This window comes from Sus scrofa, chromosome 7 (genome assembly GCF_000003025.6).
Source record: "Sus scrofa isolate TJ Tabasco breed Duroc chromosome 7, Sscrofa11.1, whole genome shotgun sequence".
Taxonomy (NCBI): domain Eukaryota; kingdom Metazoa; phylum Chordata; class Mammalia; order Artiodactyla; family Suidae; genus Sus; species Sus scrofa.
This window is the reverse complement of record NC_010449.5, coordinates 100,436,860-100,449,557: the sequence shown is the minus strand read 5'-3', so window position 1 is coordinate 100,449,557 and position 12,698 is coordinate 100,436,860. Positions and strand designations below refer to the sequence as shown.

The 12,698-nt window shown below is 42.2% G+C and overlaps 1 protein-coding gene across 2 annotated transcripts in view; it reads left to right on the top strand.

Moving 5' to 3' along the window:
* TMED8 (transmembrane p24 trafficking protein family member 8) overlaps positions 208 to 12,698 on the top strand; it is a 38,092-nt gene continuing 25,601 nt past the window's right edge. For both annotated transcript variants that reach the window (XM_003356761.4, XM_021099552.1), the window contains exon 1: positions 208 to 424. In XM_003356761.4, coding sequence (XP_003356809.2) covers positions 307 to 424 — 118 coding nt within the window. In that variant the 5' untranslated portion in view covers positions 208 to 306. The remainder of the gene's footprint in view (positions 425 to 12,698) is intronic.

Here is a 12,698-nt window from a genome sequence, read left to right as displayed (position 1 = left end):
CCAACTTCCGATAGCGTCTCTATGGATACCACGACTTCCGGCCGGGTCTCACGGAATCTTCTCCAGGTTTTGTTTGTTCTTTCAAGCCCTGACTTTACAAACCTGCGATCAGCAGCACGCAGTAACCCTCCCCGAGCCCGCACTGCCAGCCTCCGCTGGGCAGAGCTCCTCGGACCGCCCGGGGGCCGACGCGCTGCCCCTTCCGGCCCGCGGGCTCTACTCGGCTCTTCCCGGCGCGCTCCGCCTTCGGCTGTTTCCGGAGCCACTGGCGGCGAGCGGCGGAGGCGCTAACCGCGCGGGCTGCAGATGTCTGACCCGCAGGTCGCTGAGGGGCCGGGCGTCTGGAGCCCCGCAGCCCCCCGAGGGCCGGCGCGCGGCGTCGGGGACGGCCTGGGAGTGGAAGGGAGCCAGGCAGCCGCCTCAGGTACGAAAGGCTGGGGCGCCGGCGGGTGGGTGCCTTCCGGCCTCGGGGCCCCGCACCTCGGCGCGAGGCTTGGCCGCGCTCTGCCTGCGCTGCCCGGCGGAGTGGACCGGCCTGGGCAGCCTCTGCGCGCGTGGAGCCCCTGCCTTCGCTCCTGCCCGGGCCCCACTCCCCCGTCCCGCGACCCCCTCTCCTGCCACCTCCCGGGCCTGGTCTTCGCTCGCAATTATTTTCAACTCCTGTTTCGAAATGTCTTGGTTCCTGCTCCGTTTCCCTTCTTAGATCAGCCCGGATGGTAGTGACAGGGCTGCTCTGTTCCTGGCGACTCTTTAGCTTCAGCGCGCCCTTTCATCACTCCTGGGCTGCCGGCCCCAACCCACCGGCTCTCAGCCCCCTGCTTCTGGCTCCCTCTCCGGATCCACCTCTGTCCCAGGTCCCAGCCTTTCCACGCGCTTCTCTGCCCCCATCCGAATAGGCAGCCTCTCCTCCTTCTGTCCAGAACCCCACTTGCTCTAGCCTTCCAGCACATAGGCCCCCGTGCCTCACCTCGCATCCATCCTCTCCGTCTCTCAGGGTAGGGGAGATGAAAAGCAGAGTTGGAATAGGTAGGCTCTGGGGTCTTTTGAATGAACATAGCGGCCAGAGCAAAGGCAGGAAATAGAGGCTGAGGTAGGAACTTTGGCGACCTCCCTCATTCTCCAGGACCCTCGTCTTCTTGTTAGAGCCTGTCTCATTTCCACCCACGCTAGTTTCTCCGTGTGGATTACTTCATTGTCAGTGTCCAAAAGCGAAGGTGTCCAGCAATCACACTTTTACCTTTCAAGCTTCCACACATGATGCAACTAAAAGGATGCCTGTAGGGGAAAGAACTGGTCTCACTTAGTAGCAAGTGTAAATTTAATGCCCAGTTCTGAAGTTAAAACAGACATCATAAAGTGGATCGATAGAGCTGGTGCCATGGTGCCTGGTTGGAGTCTGAATCTTTAAGGTACTTGGGCAAGTCACTTCTCTGTTTCCTCACCTATAAATTGTGGGCGCTGATGATACCTGCCTAATAAGATTGCTGGGAGGATTTCAGGAACTACTGTGTATGAGGCACTTGGTGCCTGGCCCACCCACTGTACACACTATACTGGTGAGATCCATTATTACGGGAAAAAGGTCTGGATTTGCTCATGGAACCTCTATGTGCTGTCAGAAGAGGTTTTCTCGGATGTGTATCTTCCAGGATGGTGACTTTCTCTGTCTTTTTACTTCCTGTCCTAAGTATCTCCCATTGCCTAATGCTGCTTGGGTGAAACACATACACATGCACGTGCATACACAGCTTTGAATCATCCTTCTTTTCCCTGTGACTTTTTGTTTTCTTATTTTTTTTTTTTTTTTTTTTTTTTGTCTTTTGCCTTTTTTTTGTTGTTGTTGTTGTTGTTATTGTTGCTATTTCTTGGGCCGCTCCCCCGCGGCATATGGAGGTTCCCAGGCTAGGGGTTGAATCAGAGCTGTAGCCACCGGCCTACGCCAGAACCACAGCAACGCGGGATCCGAGCCGCGTCTGCGACCTACACCACAGCTCACGGCAACGCCGGATCGTTAACCCACTGAGCAAGGGCAGGGATCGAACCCGCAACCTCATGGTTCCTAGTCGGATTCGTTAACCACTGCGCCACGACGGGAACGCCCCTGTTTTCTTATTTTAAAACCTAATTTAATTTTTGTCTTTTTTCCTTCTTACAAGCTCTTAGGCTTTGTAGTAAATTCAACATTGATGGTATGTATTTAACAATAGAAAATTCAAGCACGCTTTCTGAAAGATTAAGCAAATGAACACTCAGAAAGTCTCATAAACATCTGTGCCTTGCATGTGTCAATATCTATAAATTAAGGATTTTTAAAAACTGCTTCTTTAGATCTGTGCGGCAAATATACCCAAGCATTTTAGATAGAAAGGTCCAAAGAATAATCCAGGAATGTATTGCAGGATAGTGAGTTTGTCTCTGAGTGTGTCCCCCCCCACCCCGCCTCCTTGTAATTGGTTCCAGCATTCACATTTTCCTCCCCGGACGTTGATAGAAATATTTAGAATTACTTTCTTCCTCCTGTGCTCAGAAAGCGGGAGTGTTGACATAAGGGTTTGTTATTGTATGTAGGGGTGTGTTATTATTACCCAGAGCAAGCTCATCTCTTTGAGGTAAGATTTGTTGCTAATAAAATACTTATAAAATAATAGTAATGATAGCTTACATTAATTGGATGCCTACTCTGTGCCAGAATGTGGGAAAAGCTTTCCTGGTATTATCTGACTTAATCCTGTCAACAGCCATTCCCTCCCCATTTTACAGAAGAACAAACTGCAGCTGAGAAAGTTTAACTTGTTTGCTCAAGTTAGCTGTGAGGTTTTTACTGCCTTTCTGAAATCGTCACCTTGTTATGATGACGTTTACAGTAGTTTTATTTTTTAATTTTATTGGCCTTTAATCAAGTGTTGGTATCCTCGGGCAGGTTATGGTCTTTGCCCTTGAAGGGGTTTTTAGTTTGGTAGATCAGAATGCCACAGGAAGAAAAATCAGTAATTGAAAACGTTATATAATTGGGTGTCTTTTATTACAATTCTTTATGTGCTTATCCCTAAGAAACCTGCTTGAGAGTAGGGACAGAATCTGTCTTGTCTGTTTATATCCTAGAGCCCTTGATGTTATGTCCTAGAGGTTCTGTAAATATTTGCTGGATTGTGAGACAAAGTCTCAACACAGAGATTCGAAGAAGCCTCAAACTAATATGAGGAATTAGGGCTGAGATACCAAGAATGTTCCTTAGGCGTTTTCCTGTGGCTCAGAAGATCCAGCATTGTCATTGCAGTGGTTTGAACCACTGCCGTGGTGCAGGTTCCATCTCTGGCCTGAGAACTTCCATATGCCACAGGCATGGCCGAAAAAAAAAAAAAAAAAAAAAAAAAAAAAAAAAAAAAAGAATGTTCCTATGTTAAAGCTGTGGTTCTCAACCGGGAGCAATTTTGCCTCCCCCAGGGGACATTTTGGTTGTCACAACTTGTGCTGGGGAGAAGGGGGAGTGCTATTGCTGTTGTCTAGTAGGCAAGGGCCAGAGATGCTGCCAGGCATCCTCTGCTGCCCAGGATAGCCCCACACAGAGAATTATCTGGCCCCAAATGTCTGTAGTGCTGCCTTGGAGAAACCTGGAGTTAGAGTTAAGCTGGGTTTCCAGAGCAGTGTGGAAACATGCATTTGGCTTTGCTCCTGGTTGTATGGGCTTGGGAGTAAACTCAAAAAACTTCTAATTGGGAGTTTGTTTGATTGGATTCTTGTGCCACTTTCCTCTGGAAAATGATCCAGGGAGTAAGCAATAGAGGCCTATGAGTACAGTCAAAAGAGGTTTCTCGCATCCTCTCTTAGAGGGAAAACAGCAATAAGAAATGAAATTGGACATTCAGTTACTGAATTGAGGGCTTCGATTTTTCAATGAGTCTTATTCCTTCCAAGCAGGAATTTATGATAATCCAGAACAACCATGACTTGTTTTTCAAAAGTATTCTCAGCAGAGAATACCGTTTGAGGGTCATCAGTTTTGTCAGCTCAGATTTTGGTGATGAGATAGGAAAAATGTTGATGTTCTTCTGAACTAGGCTCTCCAGCAGTCAGTGGTCTTGTTGTTTTAGGAACTATAATTGTTTTTAATAGTCTTTTTTACTGGGGCACCTGGGTCCATCAGTTCCCAAGAGGAGAGAGAGCTCACTCTTTATATAGTGACAGTCTCTAGGGCACACATGTTGCATCACTTAAGAACAGGCCTTTTCCGAGTTCCCTTTGTGGCTTAGCGGTTAACCAACCCAACTAGGATCCAGGAGGAGGTGGGTTTGATCCCTGGCCTCGCTCAGCGGGTTAAGGATCCGACACGTGCCGTGAGCTGTGGTGTAGGTCACAGACGCAGCTGGATTCCGCATTGCCATGGCTGTGGTAGGCCGGCAGCTGCAGCTCCGATTCGACCCCTAGCCTGGGAACCTCCATATGCCGTGGGTGTGGCCATAAAATAACAACAACAAAAGAACAGGCCCTTTCTTTTGTGTATTGTTTTTTTCTTTTAAAGTTTAGGGAGCTTTGGGGAAAACAAAGGGCGAAATCTGTTATGACCTTGAAGTCCGTAGTAGAACTTGGTGCCTTGACCCTGAGGGCCATCAATGCTTGTGGACGCCAAGGACTGGACCAGGTCAGGTAGACTTGTTCATTACTCTTAGGTAGGAGTTAGAGCAGTGCAGTAAAGCTTTCCACGGTGATGGAAATGTTGCATATCTGTGGCTATTTCAACTTCAATTAAAACTTAAAAATTGGTGGTTACTGTATTGGATGGAGCAAAAGCGTAGAAGTCTTTGCCAAAGAGCCTTAATGGTTTTGGGTTTCTATTGTAATTTTATATCAAAATGGTATAAGTTTGTCTACCTGTGGTTATTTATTTTTTTTTTCTTACAGCATTTGTGTTTTTATGGTGTTGAGGTAGTCCATCAGTCCTGTCATAATTCAGTGCCTAATGTACAAGCCGAAGTTTGTAACCCGAATGTCCATGGAGCATGGCCCACTGATCAGGGCTCAGGAGAAACTGGATCACGTGGACGTGGTCTCTGGACTTAGTTGGAACATGAGTTCAGCTGGTTTCTTTTTAAGCCTCCTGAATCTATAACCACATAACCTTCTTTTGGTTCCTCTTGAATCTAAAAGGCCAGGCTAATTATCTTTTTGTGGCCTGTTGCGTGAAGGGGAAGTCCTATGAGACTTGTTCTAAAGAACTCTGACCTGATATTCAAAAATATCAGGAAAAAACCGTCATTTTGGTTCTCTTTGTAGAGAAAGTGCAAAGTACACAGTACATTTAAATCTGTAGCTTGATCAGAATGTCTGAAACCATATTCCGGTAACATAGAAAATGCATATTTTAAATATTGTTAAATATAAAATAAATTATTTTAAGCAAGTTTCTTTCTCTCCCCTCACTTTTGCTTTAGAGGTCATCAATTATAAATTGAGTTATTCTCAAGCTTCCATTATCCCTTCCCTGTTCATTATTGCAACTTTGGCCATTTAGGTACCACAGTTAGAGTTTTTGCCACATTAGAGAATATATTCCAATATTACCCAGTTACTGTTTTTTTCTTTAAATAAAAATTTTGTTTTATTCTAAATAATATCCATGATATTACTAGTTTGATGTATTTAGTTTTCCTAATACGTATTGAAATAAATATATACCCATTAAAATAAAAACATTTTCCTAAGTACCATATAAATTTGCAAAACTTGTCCTCATTTCTCTTTTCTCTTCTAGGAATCCTTGTAGAATTGCTCTATATTTGGCTGACATATTACAAGCTATTGTATAGAAAAATTGGCTTTTTCTTCTTTATAGTGGTCTAAATTTCACTAAATAAATTTAGGAAACGCAAAAAGCTGTGTTTGTAAGGGTTTTCTCTCTCTTTAAAACAGGACCGCCTCTTCCACACTTTATACTTTTGGAAATAAACATATTTCTTTCTCCTTTTCTTACTTCCTGTCTCTCTGAATCAACTACAAGTTGTTTTACCAGCAGTTCTTACATAATTTAGTGACTATCTTTTTTTTTTTTTTTTTTTTTTTTTTTGGTCTTTTTGCCTTTTCTAGGGCCACTCCCATGGCACATGGAGGTTCCCAGGCTAGGGGTTGAATCGGAGCTGTAGCCTCGGGCCTACGCCACAGCCACAGCAACACAGGATCCGAGCCGAGTCTGCAACCTATACCACAGCTCACGGCAACGCTGGATCCTTAACCCACTGAGCAAGGCCATGGACTGAACCTGCAACCTCATGGTTCCTAGTCGGATTTGTTAACCACTGAGCCACGACGGGAACTCCAATTTAGTGACTATCTTTAACCTTCAAAATCAAAAGCAATATCTCTTTTCACTTTTTTTCCCCTGTGTACATTAAGCTGTTAAGATGCTGTGAGAAGCAGCTCTTAACATGAAAAACGCTCAACCTAGCTCCTGATAAGGGAGGTGGACATCCTAACTACACTGGGTAGTTTGCTATCTCACTGTGTTAGTTAGGGCATGCAGAGATAAGCACTGCCATGCACTGCTGATGGGCTTGGAAATTGGTATAAATGCTGTGGAGGGCAATTTGTCAATGTCTGTTAAAATGACAGTATATGTCCTCGTTGATGCATTTTTTCCAGGAGTTTATTCTATAGGCTTATTCACACACCTTTTTAATGATACAGACACAAAGTTACTATAGTATTGTTTGTGATGGTTAAAGATTAGAAAGGACATTAAGGTTTATCAATAGAGAACTGGTTAAATAAATTATGGAATATCCAGCCAATGAAATATTAATCAGCTGTGGAAAAGAATGAGGAAGCTTTTTATACGTAATTATGGAAAGGTCACTGAGATGTAAGTGGAAAAAACAAAGTATATGGTGGTATGTCTAGTATGTCTATTTGTGGAAAAAACAAAATATATGGTGGTATGTCTAGTATGTCTATTTGTGTAAAAAAGTGTGTATATATATATATATATATATATATATATATATATATTTTATGGTGTTCCCATGTGGCTCAGCGGTAATGAACCTGACTAGTATCCATGAGGATGTGGGTTCACTCCCTGGCCTTGCCCAGTGGGTTGAGGATCTGGCGTTGCCATGAGCTGTGGTGTAGTTTGCAGATGTGGTTTGGATCCTGCATTGCTTTGGCTGTGGTGTAGACTGGCAGCTGCAGCTCTTATTCAACCTCTAGCCTGGGAACTTCCATCTGGCATACGTGTGGACCTAAAAAGACAAAAAAAAGTGTGTGTGTGTGTATATACATATATATATATTATATTTTATAATTATATATAAACTATTTACACACACACTTTTTATATATAAACACATACACATTTTTTATTTCTTATTTATTTATTTATTTATTTTTTATTTTCCCACTGTACAGGAAGGGGGTCAGGTTATCCTTACATGGATACATTACAATTACATTTTTCCCCCAGCCTTTCTTCTGTTGCAACATGAGTATCTAGACAAAGTTCTCAATGCTATTCAGCAGGCTCTCCTTGTAAATCTATTCTAAGTTGTGTTTGATAAACCCAAGCTCCCGATCCCTCCCACTCCCTCCCCCTCCCATCAGGCAGCCACAAGTCTCTTCTCCAAGTCCATGATTTTCTTTTCTGAGGAGATGTTCATTTGTGCTGGATATTAGATTCCAGTTATAAGTGACATCATATGGTATTTGTCTTTGTCTTTCTGGCTCATTTCACTCAGGATGAGATTCTCTAGCTCCATCCATGTTGCTGCAAATGGCATTATGTCATTCTTTTTTATGGCTGAGTAGTATTCCATTGTGTCTATATACCACCTCTTCCGAATCCAATCATCTGTCGATGGACAATTGGGTTGTTTCCATGTCCTGGCTATTGTGAATAGTGCTGCAATGAACATGCGGGTGCACGTGCCTCTTTTAAGTAGAGTTTTGTCCGGATAGATGCCCAAGAGTGGGATTGCGGGGTCATATGGAAGTTCTATGTATAGATTTCTAAGGTATCTCCAAACTGTTCTCCATAGTGGCTGTACCAGTTTACATTCCCACCAACAGTGCAGGAGGGTTCCCTTTTCTCCACAGCCCCTCCAGCACTTGTTATTTGTGGATTTATTAATGATGGCCATTCTGACTGGTGTGAGGTGATATCTCATGATAGTTTTGATTTGCATTTCTCTTATAACCAGCGATGTTGAGCATTTTTTCATGTGTTTGCTGGCCATCTGTATATCTTCTTTGGAGAAATGTCTATTCAGGTCTTTTGCCCATTTTTCTATTGATTGATTGGTTTTTTTTGCTGTTGGGTTGTATAAGTTGTTTATATATTCTAGAGATTAAGCCCTTGTCAGTTACATCATTTGAAACTATTTTCTCCCATTCTGTAAGTTGTCTTTTTGTTTTCTTTTGGGTTTCCTTTGCTGTGCAAAAGCTTTTCAGTTTGATGAGGTCCCATGGGTTTATTTTTGTTCTAATTTCTATTGCTTTGGGAGACTGACCTGAGAAAATATTCATGATGTTGATGTCAGAGAGTGTTTTGCCTATGTTTTCTTTTAGGAGTTTGATGGTGTCCTGTTGTATATTTAAGTCTTTCAGCCATTTGGAGTTTATTTTTGTGCATGGCGTGAGGGTGTGTTCTAGTTTCATTGCTTTGCATGCAGCTGTCCAGGTTTCCCAGCAATGCTTGCTGAATAGACTTAATCTGTAGATTGCTTTGGGTAGTATGGCCATTTTTACCATATTGATTTTCCCAATCCAGGAACATGGAATATCTTTCCATTTCTTTACATCTTCTTTGATTTCTTTGATGAAAGTTTTATAGTTCTCGGCATATAGGTCCTTTACCTCCTTGGTCAGGTGTATTCCGAGGTATTTGATTTTGTGAGGTGCAATTTTAAAAGGTATTATATTTTTGACATACACATTTTTTAAAATGCAAAACATTGTTGAAAGACTACACAAAACCAATTAACATTGGAGGTAGGGACAAAGATGGAGGAAGTTTTCACTGTATACTTTTATGCTTTTTGAATTTTGAATACTGTGTATCTATTACCTGTTGGGAAAAAATACGCACAAACAGACCATGAGGTTCTTCACTGTGTTTATATCATAAGTTAGAGCCATTTTGTATGTCTCTTTTTGCCTTTTCTGCTCGTCAGGAACTGATCTATTCTGGGCTTTTTTCTCTCAGATGAAGTTTCTATGAAATATAGTTTGTAAATATCCTTAGGGATGATTTTTATATTCTTTTAAAATTTAAGTATAGTTTATATATGTTACAGGTATACAATATAGTGATTCACAATTTTAAATATACTCTGTTTATAATTATAAAATATTTTCTATGTTCCTGCGTTGTAAAATATATCCTCGTAGCTTATTTTATTATGTTATTCTGTAAATCCACTACTCTTTTCCTTTATTTTTGTATTAATTTCATTTCTGTCTAAACATCCAACTTGAGTTCCCTTGTGCTGCAGTGGGTTAAGGATACAGTATTGTCACTGCTGTGGCCCAGGTCGCTACTGTGGCTCAGATTCGATCCCTGTCCTGGGAACTTCCACATGCCACAGGCGTGCCCCCCCCCTCAAAAAAACATTCAACTTTACTGAAATCTTCATTATGATCCATTACCTACAGAGGTGATACTATTAGCCAGTGACAGAAAGATGGCAGACTTTGAACCTCTGTTTTGTCTCCATTTTCTTCACTAAGGTATCTTCAGACTGAAAAGGGTAAGAGGCAATGCACATTTCTGTTTTGAGTGATGGCACACTAGGTAATTGGGATCACTTCTCCCAGTGGGGACAATTAGGAAATAATTGTCAAAATATAAACATCTGCCTGAAGATCCTGGAAAGCTAGTCAGATAATGAACAATTACCAGGCTATGAGCCATGTGAGGGCAGAAGTGTAAAGACAGAGGTCCAAGGATGAGCGTCCAGGTTGGGGTTCCTTTCTCCTCTGAGGGGCTGTGTGGGACTCCTACATGGGGAGGCTGCATGGCAAGACTGTGAAAGTGCTTCTCGGAACTAAAGCAGCAGGGATTAATCAAGCAGGAGGAGCCCTGTGAACCCCCTTTTCTCTGGGTTAGGACCATGAAAGGCCATGTTCTAGAAGTAAGGGTAAGTTAGAAGCACGCCATTGCTCAGCTTCAGAAACATCTAAATTCATGAAATTGGATTAAGGTAACCTCAGGGAGCTAGTGCCCCCAGTATATGGAAGAATCAAAGGCAGATCTTTTCTGAAGGAGCATTGTAGTCTACAAATTTTATTTTGACAAACATCCTTGTGAGAATAGTTTTTGGCAAGTATCAAAAACGACTGGATAGGAGTTCCCGTCGTGGCGCAGTGGTTAACGAATCCGACTAGGAACCATGAGGTTGCAGGTTCGGTCCCTGCCCTTGCTCAGTGGGTTAACGATCCGGTGTTGCCGTGAGCTGTGGTGTAGGTTGCAGACGCGACTCGGATCCTGCGTTGCTGTGTCTCTGGCGTAGGCCGGTGGCTTCAGCTCCGATTCGACCCCTAGCCTGGGAACCTCCATATGCCGCAGGAGCGGCCCAAGAAATAGCAACAACAACAACAACAACAACAAAAAGACAAAAGACAAAAAAAAAAAAAAAGACTGGATATGGAGTTGCCGTTGTGGTGCAATGGCAATAAATCTGACTAGTATCCATGAGGATGCGGGTTTGATCCCTGGCCTCACTCAGTGGGTCAGGGATCCCATGATGCCACAACCTGTGGTGTAGGTCACAGATGTGGCTCAGATCCTGCATTGCTGTGCCTGTGGCATGGGCTTGCAGCTACTGCTCCAATTCGACCCCTATCCTGGGAACTTCCATATGCCTTGTGTGCGGCCCTAAAAAGCAAAAAAAAAAAAAAAAAAAAAAAAAAAAAGAGACTAGATACAGATAATGAAATAATGTGAACAAAAATAAAAAGAAACAACAGTAAAAATGAATCTTTAGGGACATCAGATTTTGGAGTTACCAGTTACAGACTTAAAAATGATTATATTGTAAATCAACTGTACTTCAACTTAAAGATGGATTTATTGGAGTTCCCATCAGTGGCTCAGTGGTTAACAAATCCGACTAGGAACCATGAGGTTGTGGGTTAAGGATCTGGCGTTGCCGTGAGCTGTGGTGTAGGTTGCAGACGCGGCTCTGTAGGTTGCAGCTGTGGCTCTGGCATAGGCTGGAGGCTATAGCTCCGATTAGACCCCTAGCCTGGGAACCTCCAAATGCCATGGGTGTAGCCCTAGAAATGGCAAAAATAAATAAATAAATAAAATAAAATAAAATAAAGATAGATTTATTGTGTTCAAGGAGATAAAAAACAAGCTTGAGAAATTTAGCAGAGGATTGAAATTTATAAAAATAGAACCAATAGCAATTCTGAAACTGAAAAATACAGATGAAAATTACGAACTCCGTTGATTAGCTTAGCAACAAGTTATTACCTTGAAGAGAGAATAGTGAACTGGAAGAAAGGTCAGAAGAAAATATGTCAAAATGCCACAGTGGAAAATTAAAAAATGAGATGAGACATAGAGGATACAGTAAAAAGGTCTAACATTTGTATAATTGGAATCCTAAAAGGTAAGGAGAGCAAGAATGGAGAGAAGCTATGTTTGATGAGATAACAGCTGTAAAGTGTCTAAAATTAATGGAAACTACAGATTCATAAAGCCCTATATACTTCAAGCTGGGTATATAATCCATGTAGGTACACATGAAATTAAAACTGCTCTAAGACCTGGAGTTCCCATCATGGCTTAGCGGAAACGAATCTGACTAGTATCCATGAGGATGCAGGTTCGGTCCCTGGCCTCGCTCAGTGGGTTGAGGATCTGGCGTTGCTGTGGCTGTGGTGTAAGCCCACGGCTACAGCTCTGATTTGACTCCTAGCCTGGGAACCTCCACATGCCGTGGGTGCAGTCCTTAAAAGACAAAAACAGAAAACAAAAAACCCAGAACTCCTATAAAACCAAAGCAAAGACAGATATTGAAAGTAGCTGGATAAATTCCTGTTGTGGCTCAGCAGGTTAAGAACCCAGCTAGTATTCATGAGGATGCAACTTTGATCCCTGGCCTAGCTCAATGGGTTAAGGATCCAGTGTTGCCTTGAGCTGTGGTGTAGGTCACAGATGTGGCTTGGATCTGCTGTTGCTTGTGGCTCTGGTGTAGGCTGGCAGCTGTAGCTCTGATTAGACCTCTAGCCTGGGAACCTCCATATGCTGCGGGTGCAGCTGTAAAAAACAAACAAACAAAAAAACCAAAAAACAAATAATAATTCTTAATACTGTTCCAAACAGTACTCTTCAAAACAAATTATGGCTTAAAAGAAATATTTTATTTTAGATTTTTGCCAATTATAGTATTTGTAAATTATTAATTAAATAGCATTAGTATCCCCTGCAAAAAAAAAAAAAAAAAAAAAGAATGAAGGCGAAATAAAGATATTTCCAGGCAATCAAAAACAGGATTTATCATTTGCAGACCTACACTAAAGGAATAACTGAATTCTTCAGGCAGAATCAAAATAATCCCAAATGAAAAGAAAAATGTGATTTATTATCCCTCATTAACATAAATGTAAAAAGTCATTAGCAAAATATTAGCATGCTGAATCTAGCAATGTATATGACTAAGTTGGGTTTTTTGTCAGAACTGCAGAGTTATTTTAACATTAAA